Raw genomic sequence first — 16,938 nt, 5'->3', positions numbered from 1 at the left:
ATCTCTAAACAAATCATCTCAGCTCATGCCCTGTCTAAAATCCTTTATGGATTCCCCTTTGTCTACAGGACAAAGTGTAAGCTCCTTGGGATGGCATACATGACCCTTCGTGCTCTGGGCTCTCACCTTTCGAGATTCACCTTTTGCCAACTGTCAAGCTTGCCTCCAGCCATCCTGAGCCTCTTTCCTACCCCTCACTTTTGTCATGCTCTGGCAGAGTTTTGGCACATTGGATTCCCTCTAGCAGACTCTGTTGGTTGCCTACTCAAAACTCACTCTTTCTTTTATTTTTGCCTACAGAATCCTAGAAATCCCATGGTATCAGGGAATGTGAGCCCTAACCCTGGTCTAAAGGTGGGCATATAACCTAGTTCTGGCTAATTATTTGTAAGGGGAAGTCCATGTGGAATGTATGGAAAGGTTTTCCCTTCCTGATAAGAGGAAGGTATGCCAGCTAAAACTCTCAACGCTATGCTCCCCTGGCTTTCTGCCCCAGAAATTGGACCTGCTGTAGACCAGTAGGAGAAAGGAAAAGGATGCTGACTGAAACTCAGACGTCATAGAGCCTCTGCACCAAATGCTAGAAACCACTTACCACCAGACATTTTGTTATGTCGAAAAATAACCCCCTCTATGCTGTTTATTGTATGTCAATTGTATCTCAATGAAAGTTCTTAAAGGAAAAAAAAAAAGAAGAAAAATAACCCCCTCTTTGTTTATGCTACTGTTCCCTGGGCATTTCTTTCTTTTCTTTATTTATATATATATTTTTTTTCTTTAAGAACTTTTATCGAGATACAATTGACATACAATAAACTACATATATTTAAAGTATACAACTTGATACTTTTTTCCCATTAGTAATGTATATATGGCAATCCCAATCTCCCAATTCATTCCCACCCAACCCCCCCGGCTTTTCCCACTTGGTGTCCATGTTTGTTCTCTACATCTGTGTCTCTATTTCTGCCTTGCAACCTGTTGATTTGTACCGTTTTTCTATATTCCACATATATGTGTTAATACACGATATTTGTTTTTCTCTTTCTGACTCACTTCACTCTGTATGACAGTCTCTAGGTCCATCCATGTCTCTACAAATGTCCCAATTTCATTCCTTTTTACAACTGACTAATATTCCATTGTATATATATATACCACATCTTCTTTATCCATTCATCTGTTGATGGACATTTAGGTTGTTTCCATGTCCTGGCTATTGTAAATAGTGCTACAATGAACATTGGAGTGCATGTGTCTTTTTGAATTATGGTGATCTCTGGGTATAACACTGGGCATTTCTTGAAGCTGAAAGCATTTTGCTGGATATACCTACCTTCCCAAACTAAATCCTGCTATCCTATAGGATTCAGCAAAATCACTGCCTGGAGCAGATTTAAAAACTCTGTCCCCGAGGCAGGGGGCGGGCGGACATCCTGGGATCCGGAGAGTGGCCGGGCCGGCCGCGCAGGGGGCCGCGGACACCAGGTCTGTTCTCACAGTGATGGGCCGCCGAGACTGAGCTGCCGCCATGATTGGAGCCTTATTCATCTATAATCACAGGTGCTCATCTCCCGGGTCTACCGAGATGACATCGGGAGGAATGCAGTGGACGCCTTTCGGGTCAATGTTATCCATGCCCGGCAGCAGGTGCGCAGCCCCGTCACCAACATCGCTCGCACCAGTTTCTTCCATGTTAAGCGGTCCAACATCTGGCTGGCAGCTGTCACCAAACAGAATGTCAATGCTGCCATGGTGTTCGAATTCCTCTATAAGATGTGTGATGTAATGGCTGCCTACTTTGGCAAGATCAGTGAAGAGAACATCAAGAACAATTTTGTGCTCATATATGAGCTGCTAGATGAGATCCTAGACTTTGGATCCCCACAGAACTCAGAGACAGGCGCGCTGAAAACCTTCATCACTCAGCAGGGCATCAAGAGCCAGCATCAGACAAAAGAAGAGCAGTCTCAGATCACCAGCCAGGTGACTGGGCAGATTGGCTGGCGGCGGGAGGGCATCAAGTATCCCCGGAACGAGCTCTTCCGGGATGTGCTGGAGAGTGTGAACCTCCTCGTGTCCCCGCAAGGGCAGGTGCTGAGCGCCCGTGTGTCAGGCCGGGTGGTGATGAAGAGCTACCTGAGTGGCATGCCCGAGTGCAAGTTTGGCATGAATGACAAGATTGTCATTGAGAAGCAGGGCAAAGGCACAGCTGATGAAACAAGCAAGGGCGGGAAGCAATCAGTTGCCATTGACGACTGCACCTTCCACCAGTGTGTGCGGCTCAGCAAGTTTGACTCTGAACGCAGCATCAGCTTCATCCCACCAGATGGAGAATTTGAGCTCTTGAGGTATCGCACCACCAAGGACATCATTCTTCCTTTCCGAGTGATCCCGTTAGTTCGGAAAGTGGGACGCACCAAGCTGGAGGTCAAGGTGTTCATTAAGTCCAACTTCAAGCCCTCACTACTGGCTCAGAAGATTGAGGTGAGGATCCCAACCCCACTGAACACCAGCGGGGTGCCGGTGATCTGCATGAAGGGGAAGGCCAAGTACAAGGCCAGCGAGAACGCCATCGTGTGGAAGATCAAGCGCATGGCAGGAATGAAGGAATCGCAGATCAGTGCTAAGATTGAGCTTCTGCCCACCAACGACAAGAAGAAATGGGCTCGACCCCCCATTTCAATGAACTTTGAGGTGCCATTCGCGCCCTCTGGCCTCAAGGTGCGCTACTTGAAGGTGTTTGAACCGAAGCTGAACTACAGCGACCACGATGTCATCAAATGGGTGCGCTACATTGGCCGCAGTGGCATTTATGAGACCCGCTGCTAGCTGCCTAGTGGCAGCTAGCCCGCCTCCCCACCCACCCTCTTCCACAGGTCTGGGTGCCCTCGGCCACCACACGTCAGTGTCTCCTCCCTCCTGCTTTGCTGCCTTCCCTTTGCACCAGCCCCTAAGTCTAGGTCTGGACCAACCACATCGCGAGTGGGACTGGTGGAGCAGTCCCTGGGCTCCCTGGGCAGGGTGGTTTCTGAGGCTCGTGCTCCTCCATCCATCTGCCTGCCCTAGCCCCATGCCAGGCTCTGAGTTCTGCAACCAAAGCCAGGTGGGCCCCTTCTCCTCCCCTCCCCTGTGGCCACATCTCTGGAGTGGGAGGGTTGGCTGCCCCTTACCTCGGAGCTCCCCCAAAGGCCAGTAACGGATCCCTAGCCCTCAATTCCTACTCTGCTTTGGGATGGTGTGAGCTTCATTTTGTACACGTGTGACTTCATCCAGTTATAAACCTAATAAACTCTGTAGGACGGAAAATAAAACAAAACAAAAAACAAAAAAACTCTGTCCCCTGACCCTGTGCACCTAGAGCTTCTTTGAGTATTAACATAATGGCAAAAAGCCATCTGCCAACTCTGAAGCCAGACTGTCTAGGTTCACAGCCCAGCTCTACTACCTACTACTACCTGGTAACCTTGGACAAGTTATTTATCCTCTTTCTGCCCCAATTTCCTCATCTATTAAATGGGGATAGGAATATTACTTACGAACCTCCTCTAATTGTCATGGGGTTAAATGAGCTAATGTATGTAATGTTCTTTCTGTCTGGCTCCTGATAATGCGTTAACTAATGTTTGCTGGTATTAACACAAGCTTCATCAGACTCTATTACAATAGCCTAATAGTCCTCTTCCTTGATAAATTAATGAATGAATTTCATTCATTGTATGAATAAGGTTAATGAATGCAAAGTTGCATCTGTCAGGTTTATTGCATTCCCAGGGATCCCTGGCCTAGAGATACTGCCTAGTAAACATTTACTGAATAGATAAACATATATCGCACAACGTGAACTGTATATGAAAAGTAAACCAAGTCAAACATCAACCCAGTTGGGGTGGCTTTTCTAACATGAAGCTACAGAATGAGTTACAAATCAGCAACTTAGTGAGTTCTAGAAGGCTAGTACAGGAAAACTTCTCATCGTTGGCTCAAAGGACAAATACCCACGTGCTCATAAAGCCCCCTGGCTATCCAGCTTCACTCAACCAAGAAAAAAAAATCACTAGATCAGCCAAGAGATATTCAATAGTCAGTGTTGGGCTGTAGCATGTTGCCTTGGCCTTGTCCACATCTGACCTTTTTTTTTTTTTTTTTTTTAGTACTTTTATTGAGATACAGTTAACAGACAATAAACAGCATATATTTAGAGTGTACAATTTGGTATCCCAATCTCCCAATGCATTCCCCCCCATCCCTCCCCGCTTTCCCCACTTGGTGTCCATGTGTTTGTTCTCTACATCTGTGTCTCTATTTCTGCCTTGCATTTCCTCTTTTATAGTTGTTAGCATTTGCCTTAGGTATTGAGGTGCTCCTATATTGGGGGCATATATATTTATAATTGTTATCTCCTCTTCTTGGATGGATCCCTTGATCTTTATGTAATGTCCTTTCTTGTCTCTTGTAACATTTTTTATTTTAAAGTCTATTTTATCTGATATGACTATTGCTACTCCAGCTTTCTTTTGATTTTCATTTGCATGGAATATCTTTTTCCATCCCCTCACTTTCCGTCTGTCTGTGTCCCTAGGTCTGAAGTGGGTCTCTTGTAGACAGCATATATATGGGTCTTGTTTTTGTATCCATTCAGCCAGTCTGTGTCTTTTGATTGGTGCATTTAGTCCATTTACATTCAAGGTGATTATCGATATGTATGTTCCTATTACCATTTTCTTAATTGTTTTGTTGTTGTTTTTGTAGCTCCTTTTCTTCTCTTCTGTTTCCCGCTTAGAGAAGTTCCTTTAGCATTTGTTGTAGGGCTGGTTTGGTGGTGCTGAATTCTCTTAGCTGTTGCTTGTCTGTAAAGCTTTTGATTTCTCCCTCAAATCTGAATGAGATCCTTGCTGGGTAGAGTATTCTTGGTTGTAGGTTCTTCCCTTTCATCACTTGAAATATATCATGCCACTCCCTTCTGGCTTGGAGAGTTTCTGCTGAGAAATCAGCTGTTACCCTTATGGGGGTTCCCTTGTATGTTATTTGTCGTTTTTCTCTTGTTGCTTTTAATAACATTTCTCTGTCTTTAATTTTTGTCAGTTTGACTACTATATGTCTTGGCGTGTTTCTCCTTGGGTTTATCCTGCCTGGGACTCTCTGCGCTTCCTGGACTTGGGTAGCTATTTCCTTTCCCACGTTAGGGAAGTTTTCAACTATAATCTCTTCCAGTATTTTCTCGGGTCCTTTCTCTCTCTCTTCTCCTTCTGGGACCCCTATAATAAGAATGTTAGTGCGTTTAACATTGTCCCAGAGGTCTCTTAGGCTGTCTTCAGTTCTTTTCATTCTTTTTTCCTTATTCTTTTCCACATGAGTGATTTTCACCATTCTGTCTTCCAGGTCACTTATTCGCCCTTCTGCCTCCGTTAATCTGCTGTTGGTTCCTTCTAGTGTATTTTTCATTTCAGTTATTGTGTTGCATATCTCTGTTTGTTTGCTCTTTAATTCTTCTAGGTCTTTGGTAAACTTTTTGATCTTTGCATCCAGTCTTTTTTCAAAGTCCTGGATCATCTTCACCATCATTATTCTGAATTCTTTTTCTGGAAGGGTGCCCATCTCCTCTTCATTTAGTTGTTTTTCTGGTGTTTTATCTTGTCCCTTCATCTGGTACAAAGTCTTTTGCCTTTTCATTTTCTCTATCTTTCTGTGGCTGTGGTTTTCAATTCCACAAGATGAAATACTGCTGATACTGCTTGATACTGCTGTCTGCCCTCTTGTGGAGGAAGCTGTCTACCACATCTGATTTTCTAAAGATGAAGTCTGTAATCAGAGGTAGAACGTGGGAAATAACTATGAATCAAAGCACTTTGATTCCAGATAATCATTCCCCCAGTACCTTTCTTGTTTCATTTTGATTTACGATGCTTTCTCTTGCCACTCACACTGTCATCAGGGCAATTCCCACTCTCTGGACATTCGACTCATCCGATCCTTCACTTGGGCTGGAACCTCATGACAAAGCTACTCTTTGTAGCGTGTGACGCGCACATCTGCGTATGTGTATTTGTGTAAAAGTAGGAAAGGAAAATCTAGCAGAGGAATAATTGCATACAGGTATTTTCTGATGTGTGTGCAGTTTTATTCCCTCATGTCTGCTGACAAGTTAGACAGGGAAAATACTCTCTGGATCTTCAGGAAACTTCTGTTGTCAGTCTTCATGATAATTTACTTTCTTATCTCTTGTCCATTCACCTTGAGCCATTAGGCTTCCTTCTTTGCAGAAGCTCAGTAATTGGAAAACTGGTTTACAAATCTGCTAACTTTTTCTTCACTAAAGGATTTTTTTCCTCATCACACAGAACCAAGGGAAAGAGAAGAGAAAGGGAGGAAAGTACGCGTTTTAGTGAGATCTAAAAGGAGGAAAATTGAATTTATTTACTATTCCCACTTCTTATCTTTCAGGAAGAATGTGAAAAGGGCACAGGAATTTGATGCTTTGGATAACACAGTGCTAAAGCCACATAAGGGATTTTTTTAAAATGTGTTTTAAAAATATTTGTAGCCTCTGGATCAAAGACTTTGAACTACTTTTGTGGGAGGATATCAGCTCCAGAGATCACTCCATAACAGAGAAATAACAATAACAACGATAATAACAACAGCTCACCTTTATTAAGGATGGTGCTAAGTACTTTATATATCATAACTTCATTCACTCCCTGCAAAGCCAGAGGTAGGTTCCATTATTACCTCATTTTCAAAAAAGGAAACTAAAGCTAAGAGAGGTTAAAAATAACTTACCTGAGGTCATGGAGCTAATAAGTGGAGGAGCTAAGACCCCAAACTAGGTCTGACTCCAAAGCCTACAATCTCAAGCAGCCTGGCAGTTTACATAGCAGGCTTGACCAGTATGGGAAGGTTTTCTGAACTCACTGCAGAACCACCCCCATTTTGTCAGGGGTCTCCCATACAAGTTCTCATGATTTGAGAAGCTGGTTTTGGTTGCAAGGATAACCAAAGAGTGTAGACAGCTGGCACATATGCTTTGCTTGCTCCAGTATTTTTAAAGACTACATAATTAGGCAGATATTTTTAATTTGCAGAAACAACCAAGTCTCCCATACCTTTCCAGGCCCCCTCCTATAAATGCAGAGAACCTCCGTGGAGGTAGGCCCTGCAGTCAGACTGCCAGGAACATCACCCTCTTCCGCCTGTCACTTGCTGCATGATCTTCTGCAGGTTCTCCACCTCCTTTTTCTTATCTGTAAAGTGAACATAATAATAGCACCTGCCTCAAGTCATGGGCCCCGAGGGCAGATCCTCCAACCCACAGAATCATCCCCACACCTTGAAACCTAATGGAATTTGCCCTGCTGGGTTTTGAAGTTTTGCAAGAGTGATGTCTTTCTTCTTTACATTTTTTTCCCTTTGAAATGAGAATGTCTACAACTGCCCATCCCACCATTGTATTTTGGGCAGATAACTGGTTTTCTAATTTCATATGTTCACAGATGGAGGGGAATTTTCACCTAGGATGTTATGGTAGAGTCTCACCCATACTTGACTTAGATGATTTAAATGATGAGATTTGGGACTTTTGAGCTGATGATATTTAAATGAGATTTTTGGATGCATTGATGCTTTAATGGGTTGAAATTTAGGGGAATATAGGGATGGGGTGAATGTATTTTGCCTGTGGGACAGATATGAATCTTTGGGGCCCAGAGGACAGATAACAGTAGGCTGAATAATGCTCCCCCACAAAAGATATCCATGTTCTAATTCCTGGAACCTATAAATGTTATCGTATGATGAGAGAGAAAGAGAAATTTGCAGATTAGGAATTCTGAGATGGTGAGATTATCCTGGATTATCCAGGTGGGGCCTAAATGCTTTTTTTTTTTCTAAATACTTTTTGTTTGTTTTTTGTTAGTATTATCGTTATGATGAGCATTGGAAGGCTTTCAGGAAATAGAACTCTGTAGGGGTCCTGCAGTAGGGGTCTGTGGATGTTCTGGGGCAAATTATGAAATCCCAGAATTTGTGTGTGAAAATTGGTGTATATGTGCATATATTTAGCTCCCAGGATGGCAACAACACAGTACCACAGGCTGGGTGGAAGAATCCGTTCTAAGCTTCCCTCTTCGGCTTGTGGATGGCTGTCTTCTCTATGTCTCTCACAGCATCGTCCCTCCATGCGTGTCTGTCTCTGTGTCCACATTTCCCCTTTTTGTAAGGACACAGGTCATATTGGATGAGAGCCACCCTCATTATAACTTGATTGCCTCTGTTAAAGACCCTGTCTCCCAATTAGATCACGTTCTGAGGTATTGAGGCTTAGGAGTCCACCATTTTGTGGGCAGGGGAGGGGCAGGGAGGCAGGGGGCACAATTCAGCCCATTAACGGTGTGTGGATGTTTCCAGAGCTTTCATCAGATTTCATCAGATCTCAGAAGTACGCAGTACACACATTCATGAAGGCATAGGCACACGTGCTCACGAAGAGAGGATGAAAGCCTAGAATGTGGCAGCAGGTACTGAATGGTGGTGGGGAAAGGCTTCCAGGCCCTTGGTTCTCATCTCAATAGGCAGATGCCAGCTTTGCTAAGCAACTTTAAACCATGTTTTGAAGTAGGCAGCTTATTGGAAGGCAGTGCATGGAGTGGAAGAAGCACAGGCTGTAGAATGAGTCCAATCTGCCTTGACATCATCTAGGCTCTGTGTTGCCTCAGGGAACTCACTCAACCTCTCTGAGACTGTTTCTTGGTCTAAAAAATACTACGTACCTTAAGGCTATGGATATAAAGTACCAAACTCAGTGTGTGGATCCTAGCAGGCGTGCAAAGACCCAGTATCATTGTGGGTGGATACAACTAATGAACACGTACTCTGCTCTGCCTCTGGGAGTCTAGCTGAACAGCAGCACAGAATAAAGGAGTAGTGGTGGTGACTCACGCTACGCTTTCAATCTGAGACAGACGCTACTTGCCTCGTGTGGGTGACCTTGGCAGGCCGGGCTGACAGATATGGCTTTCAAGAAAAATGGTTCTTTGGTCTTCCAGTAAATCAAGGAGGCAAGGAATCTTTTGGTTGGTTGCATGGGCACTGCATCATTTGACAAAAGACTCTTGCTCCTGCCTGGGGCAGGGGCAGGTTGATGTTGTATGGAATGTCCATTGTGTTAGGGTAAAGTCTGAGCTGCTGTAACAAACAGACCCCAAATGTCAGCAACTTAAACTAGATAAGAATTTGTCTTTATGTCATAGTAGAGACATGAGGTACTAGGTTGATAGGCAACCCTGCCACTCTTAACATGTGGCTCTTCCTTGTAGGTGCAAAGTGGTGGCTCTTCATCTCTTACCTAGCAGGGAGGGAGAGCATATGCTCGCGATTTTAAGGCAAGACCCTGAGGTCACACATCATTAGCTTTTGTCCCATTTGGTCAGAAGTTAGTGACAAAGGCTCATTGAGCTGTAGGGAAGGCTTAGATGTGTTATCTTTAACTAGATTGCCGTGTGCCCAGCTAAACTTAATTATCATGGGAAAAGGAGAACTAAGATTGGGGAATACGGCTAGCAGATTGCCTCATCTGGCTCATGGCATCTTTTTTCTCATTCTGGGCCATTACTTAGGTAAGTGACCTTGATTATGCTCCTGTTTAAGAAATGCCCTTCTCCTGCAACACACACATGCACACAAACACACACACACACACATGCACACACACAGAGACACCTGTATGATTCAGCCCAGACATGTGAGCATCAGGCCCATGAATATTTGAATGTAGAGGTTCACGTTGCCATGATTACATGGTCATTTACAGTCATCTAGTTCTCACCATTCCTTTATCTTATTTGATCTTTACCTCAGCTTTGGGAGTTAGGCACAGCAAGATTTATTATCTCCTTACAACTGCAGAAATTTAGTCTCAGAGAAGCTAGTAATTTATCCAAGGCCACACAATTCATTGGTGCTAGACTCAGGGCATCTGATACCTAATTTAGAGCATTTCCATCTACAGCCAGGGAAAAAGATGGGAAATTGGAACTCAATTCAACTGGAACAAATGAATTCATCCCTATTAGTGATTCTAGGGGAGTGATGATTGAAAGTAGTTGAAAAACAAGAGAGAAAGTTTACCTTTCTCAGGCATCTTCGCACCTCCTGGTACCTCTCTTCTGCCAGCTCCAAGGTTTAGAAACATCATGTTCTCTTCTGGAAGTACAAATTTGTCTACTGTTGGGGACCTCTACCTCAATAGCTTAGGGTACAGCACTGTCTAGCCACTCCTGTCTTTGCTAACTAGGGTTTTCATTTACGGATACTGCAGGTATCAACTAGGTGTAAGGAGGAAAGCCACATAATAAAGTTTACACCAGGATATAAATGTGTAATTAGTTGCTTTTAGAGTATGTTAAATTAAAAAAAAAAAAGCTTGGTTATGATACTAAATGAATTTTGAATTGGTGGAATTTCAGGGAGGTTGGTGGCCAAGTAAAATCGTTGAGTTTGGGAGGTTCTTCTGGCGTACGGCACTCCTTTGATTGCTGTGGTACCCAACATCTTTGCCTGGCAGGAAAGTCTACCTTAAAATAAGGTTAAGGGATCACAGCAATTAAGCATCTGCTGTGTCTCTGGTTCTCTCCTAGGCATATTACTTGCATGAGCTGATTCAAGTCAATGCTGTCAGTAAGGGGTGATGGTCCTCATTTTACAGGTGATAACAGTAAGCGCTTCCATTTTGTTTAGCATTTACTACATGTAAGTTAAGACATGAGGTTTTGTAAGATTAAATACATTAACCACGGTCACATACCTAGTAATAACAATTAGAATGCAAACCCCAAGCCCTATGACTTCAAAAGTGGTGCTCTAAAAAAAAAAAAGTGGTGCCTTTTTTAACATTGCTTCCTCTGATGTCTGCGGTTCTACCACTAAAAGAGAGCCTAGTGGGGATTTCATATATTCATCCTCCCAGTCCACTTTTAATCAAATCATTTAGTACAAAAATTTTTTAATATATTGACTGATATATTTGATATATTTCTACAATATATTCATATGTAGTAAAGTTTAATATATGTGAAAGTAGTTACATATTATTAAGAAAAAATGAAAGTATACATAGATGGCATGTTTCCAGTTTGGAAGGAAAAATGCATAAGTCAATATAATCTGGAAGGATATTTACCAAAACATTCAATGGTAATGACCCTATAATAGAGTGAAAGTTTGGAAGTGAATGTCTTTCATAATGATGATGATGGTGATGGCGGCCGTCATCTCTCCTGCCCTTATTCTGATAACTGTAATTGACTACCCCCTCCTCCCTTTGCTTTGGAAAATTTCTTCTGCCTCCATATGGATTGGATGGAACTTCCATTCATAGCACGCTGCCACACTGTAAGAAATGGACACGTGACAGAGCTTAGACCAATCAGTGTCCTGTGTGATTGGTCTCTGTGGGGGACAAACTGAAGTGCTGTTGATGCCCCATCTGCACTGCTTTGTCCCATCTCTGAGTTTGCCTGCAGCAATGCTGGACAATTTCTGGCATACTGACAGCGTCCCACCTCAGACACCCATGTCTCTCTGTTTCTCTACCTGAGACCTTTTCCCAGTGCTATAGAAACTTGCTCAGCCCAAGTGCAGAGTGCTCACAAGAGCTGGGGATGAGCATCCTCAGGAACCATCCTCAGCCAATTAGGGATGGGAGTCTGTGGACAAACCGCCTCCCAGCCTCCCTATTCTGACTGGTGTTTCACGTGGTACCTCCGAAGGACCCAGCGGGCCTGAACTCCAGTTGCCCATGGTGGTAACTCACTCACTAACATTCTGTTGACTTTTCTGCCATCTGTTGAACTTTCTTTGCTCCTTCACCTCTGCTCCCTGGTACCGCCTCCCAAATACTCTACCTGCATCCAAGGCCTCATCTCAGGGTCTGGCCTATTAGAGTCCTTTCCTAAAACTTCCCAAGCTGAGGTAGAGATGTAGCTATCTCTTTCTCCTTGGATGAAAATCCATCAACATGAAACCGAGAATTCTGGTGGCATGACTTCAACATGAGAGTCTGAAAACATGCAACAGATGGACCAACAGAGTCCAAGACTCAGAGAGGATCGTCATGCTGTGGGCATCGTGGGATCCAGCCCACCTTCAGGTCAGCTCTCCTTCGACCTTGACGCTATTACTTGTTACCTTGAGCTTCAGCTAGTTTTGAATTGGGTTTCTGTCCCTGGCAAGCAAAAGAGTCCTGGTGGGATGATGTTTATTTTCTTCTTTTTGCTTATGTTTTTCTGTAATGCAATACACAAAAACTTTTTAATGCAAAAATGAAAAAAAAAAAAGCAGAATAGGGAAGTTCCCTGGTGGTCTAGTAGTTAGTATTCAGTGCTTTCACTGCAGTGGCCCAGATTCAATCCCTGGTTGGGGAACTGAGATCCGGCAAACCATGTGGTATGGCAAAAAAAAAAAAAAAAAAAAAAAAAAAAGGAAGAATAAAGTTCTAAAGGGGAAAAAAACCATTGTAAATGTCATTAACAATGTCACCTAAATAGCCCATGCGGGGGCACAGTTCACCTTCTTCTCTTAGTATCAGTGAAACCAGGCCTTCTTGAAACAATGGACTCACTGAACCATGAGTCTTCACAGGCAATCACACTCCCCAAATGCCCCACAGTGCTGAATGACAGAGGGTGTTTCCTTTGTCAGCTCCACCAATCACCCCAACTCTTAGAATGATTTGGATGTTGCTTCTCATTTGGCCCCAAAGCTGTGCCCAAGTTAATGACTTGGAAAAACATGTCATCATCCATGTAATCTACAGAAACCAGAGAGAGCCCTGAATGAGGCATTTCCACTGCAGAGGAAGCATTCACAAATCCTGCACATTTTAACAATGTTTGTATTATTTCTCACAACTATTTAGTTAAATCCTGTGTAAACAGATGGGCTTATTTGTTTGGTCCTAATAGTTATAAAATTTGAATATTTTGCATGCTGACAATTACAAATATTTGTATTTGCCAAGTAGTAGTCTTTCCATTAAAAAATTCCTTTATGCGAAAGATAAAGCTGGTTTAGTCTTTATAGAAACATACTTCGGCTTTATGTTCCCATGGCTTTTACATAGCCAGAGGTATTCACAGATTGCTGGGTATCACTGGGAAGAGGAGTGGAAACAAACCACAGAGCACTGTCACCCTCTGCTCAGAGCATGGTTACATCTTCATACACAGCTCCGTGTCTGTGTCTTGAGGCAACATCAACAAAACAAAGCAAAATTGGTTCTAGTACGATGGCTCCAGTTCTCAAAAATGTACAATTCCTTTAAACTATAATCCCAGGTTTAGGAATTTGCACTAAGAATCCAAATTAGAGATGTGAGCAAAGATGTATACAGATAAATATGTAATGCAGTAGTATTTGTAATAAATATTGGAAATAATTCAAATATACAATAATTATTTATTAAATTGTGGTATATTCATATCATGAAAATCTGTGCAGCAATTAAAAACAATAACATAGATTTCATGGCAACTGGGACAGAGCTATATCAACAATATATTATCAGTGAAAAAAAGGCAGATTACAAAAGAGTATGCACAGCATGATCTCAATTTTATAAAAGCAAAAATATATCTTTATATACATGAACGTCTAGAAGGCCTTACACCAAAATATTAATAGGATAGATTTTGGGGTGTTGGGAATGTATATTTTTATATTCTTCTTTAGGCTTTTCCAAATTTTCTATGATGAACATGTGTTATCTTTATAATCAGAAAAACAAAAAATTAAAAGGAACAAAAAGGCAAAATAATATTATTTAGATAATACATCAAGGTGACATAAGAAATCAAGAGGTTATTCTATGATTTTTAAGTCACTCATTTTAAAAATACTAAGGGCCTACTGTATGTCAGTACAAGAAGAAATACAGAGGCTTTTAAAAATCAAGCTCTTGCCTTTGAAGGCTTCAAAATTTAGAAAAGCACTGTCCAATAGAGTGTTCTAGAATGATGGAAATGTTCAATGCAAGTAGCTTTTGGGCACTAAGAATGTAGTTAGTATGACCAAGGTATGGAATCTTATGTTTAATTTTAATTAACTTAAATGTACGTAGCCCCATGTGCCTACTGGCTTCTATAGAAGAAAAGGCACACTTGGAAATAATTATAATACACTAGTGCTAGAGAAGCACAGAGAATGGAGATATTAACTCTATTCATAAAAAGCCTCTGAGAGGAAACACATTTTGGGCAATGAATCCAAAGGTATAGTTAGGAATTCACTCTGGAGAGAAGAGAATTTTAGGCAAAGGATATTGCAGAAGTAGCAGCATAGAGTCATGACTGTGCCTGGCATTTTTAGGAAAGACAGAAAACAAAAAGCAAAGCAAGACAAAAAAGAACACCAGAAAAAGCTCATGTCGCATCAAGAAACCTAGGGAAAATAAAATTTGGCCAACAAATCCAGTAATATTAAGATCTAGAGAAGGTAGTCATTTTGTTACATCTTTAGGGGAGGTGTCACTCAAACCCACTAAAACCCATTATCTCAAGATAGGAAGAGCTTTTACTCTGTGCCAAGCACTGTACTAGAAACTTTTATATGCTTAATCTCATTTAATTACTACAGAAACCCTATTTTACTGAAAAGGAAAGCAAAGCTCAGAGGATAAGCAGCTGCCCAGGAACACATAGCTAGTAAGTAAGTGAACTTGGATTCAAACTCCTGACTCATCTAATTCTAAAGCCCTATTTTCACTATATCATGTTACCCCCACCCAGGAATATGTTTAGATAGAACACAGAAACATATGTGTTTCTGTGAATGGAAATAACCTAATATGGAAGTAATCTCTGAAGTGGAAATAATCTCTGAAATGGAAATAATCTCCTGAAGAGATTATTTTTAAAGATATCATGGGTCATTTCTAAGCTCTAATGGTGACATCCCAGGGAGCAACTACCATCATGATTCGGGAACTCTGGATTGTCTGTCAAAGATAGTAGACTGAGCTGGACTCTTCCAGGCCATTGTCTGATATGATCTCATGCCATAATGGATGCTGTAGATTACCAGAACCAACAGTACCAAATTTGGTACCAATGTCCATGGCCCCCTAAGCCCAAATTATAAGGGCACCACCAAATGACAAAATCATGAGGTCCAGAAACTTATCTATGCTGCCTGGCAGTTCCCACTGGTGTAAAAGATTTTGAATTTTCAATGTCCTGCTTTCTGGACCACTGTCCTCACCATTGTGTCTTTCTGTGCCTTGCTCAGATTTGACTCAATAGCCTTGAGTTAACTCCATCAACTGCCTATACAGTAAAGCTTTCCAACATCTGTTCTGCTCTACTTGAGGGAATTCCTGCTAGGTTTGCATGACATTGATCTCAAATTTTTTCCTCCGCCAACTAGGACAGCAACAGAAGGCCAGGGGAAACAGGAACATTCAAGAAAAAAAAAAAATAGAGACTCTTCTTTACTAATATTTAATAAAGTGTTGATTCTCTTGTACTCCATGTATTAGAAATCTTCTATTTCTCATAATGAATATATTTAGGACCTGATCTCTCTTTCAAGGCTGGTTTCCCCAACTTTGGGTTTGGGAACTTTGAGCAGAAGAATAAACACAGAGGACTTAAACTTGGAAAGTGATTACTAAGTAGTTATACCAAACATATGCAACAAAGTGGGGCTACCAAAAGAATGATTTAAAAAGGGGGGGGGGAGGTGTTGTTGATCAGATAAGTATCAATGTTGTCATTATGGAAAAAGTAGAAATCAGAAAATTTCAGTTTAGTGTTGTTTTAGTTTAAATCATTTTTTAGTTTAACGGACGTTGCAAGGATGGGGGCGCGAGGAGCAGAACGTCATATTTTCCAAAGCTATGTCCTCTAAAGGTTTTGATTAGGCCCTCGTTCCAGCCCAACAGAGCTAGGAGACAGAAACAGCGGGACTTTAAGAAGGAGAATTAGCCTAATATCAGTAGCTCAGATCCTTAATTAACTGAATTCATTTTTCTGAGTTCTCAGAGAAAGACAGTCAAATAGATGCAGGCTTAATACTTCCTAATGAAAGTAGCCTGTTTGGTGAATATCCTTGTTAATTAAAGCAGTATGTTCCAGTACTGAATTTTTTTTCTTTTAAAAATTGTTTATATACTTTTTAACATAAATTTACACACATGACAATTACAACCATTTTTTTTAAAGTACAGACTTTTCCTTCTCTTTTCCTTTTTTTGTTTATCTCTTGCCGTCTCTCTCCTCTCCACTTATATCAATATCCACGCTGCCCACCAGTAATCCTAGGTACTACCTAGTATGTGCTTCCACATTTTACTGGAACACACACACACACACACACAGAGGAATGATATTAAACACACCAGTGCATCTGCTGTTCTCATTCTCGTTCAATACTTCATGAGAATCTGTCCAAGCCAACTGTATGGCTCTAAACCATTCTTCTTAAAGCTACAAAATCATTTCATGCTTTAGATACACTATTGATCTAATGTGGATATTTTTCTCCTAGGCTTCGTTTATCAACTATGCTGTAATAAACATTCTTGCACTGTACTGTGGTTTCTTTGGAATGGATTTCTAAGAGTGAGATTGCTGCATCAAAAGATAGTGTGGTTGCTCTTTTTTTCTCCTTTTGAAAAAAGAGATGATGCTAGACTTTGTTCCTTATTTTGCAAGTGACCTTGAGCATTCACTTCTCCTCCCTGGACTTCTGTTTTCTCACTATAAAGCAGGCGTGTGGGAATATGGATGACCTTGAATGTCCTTTGAAGCTTGTTTTAAACTTCTCTGCTTCTGCGCCTGCGCCCACTGCCCTGTGTTTTGCTGCAGTGAAGTGAAAATCATCACTACTGCTGACTCAGGAACAACCGTCCTGCCTGTCTGAGTCTCGGGGATTTTGGACCTACAT

The 16,938-nt window shown here is 41.7% G+C and overlaps 1 protein-coding gene across 1 annotated transcript; it reads left to right on the top strand.

Moving 5' to 3' along the window:
- Positions 1-1,422: 1,422 nt before the first annotated feature.
- Positions 1,423-3,141, top strand: LOC130859902 (AP-2 complex subunit mu-like). Its single transcript, XM_057747395.1, is given in 2 exon segments — positions 1,423-1,559; positions 1,562-3,141. Coding segments are annotated over 2 exon segments (1,299 nt in total). The 5' UTR covers positions 1,423-1,531; the 3' UTR covers positions 2,833-3,141.
- Positions 3,142-16,938: the final 13,797 nt, after the last annotated feature.

The sequence above is a fragment of the Hippopotamus amphibius genome, chromosome 9 (assembly GCF_030028045.1).
Source record: "Hippopotamus amphibius kiboko isolate mHipAmp2 chromosome 9, mHipAmp2.hap2, whole genome shotgun sequence".
Taxonomy (NCBI): Eukaryota; Metazoa; Chordata; class Mammalia; order Artiodactyla; family Hippopotamidae; genus Hippopotamus; species Hippopotamus amphibius.
The sequence above is the reverse complement of the archived record's forward strand: the minus strand, read 5'-3'. Positions and strand labels throughout refer to the sequence as shown.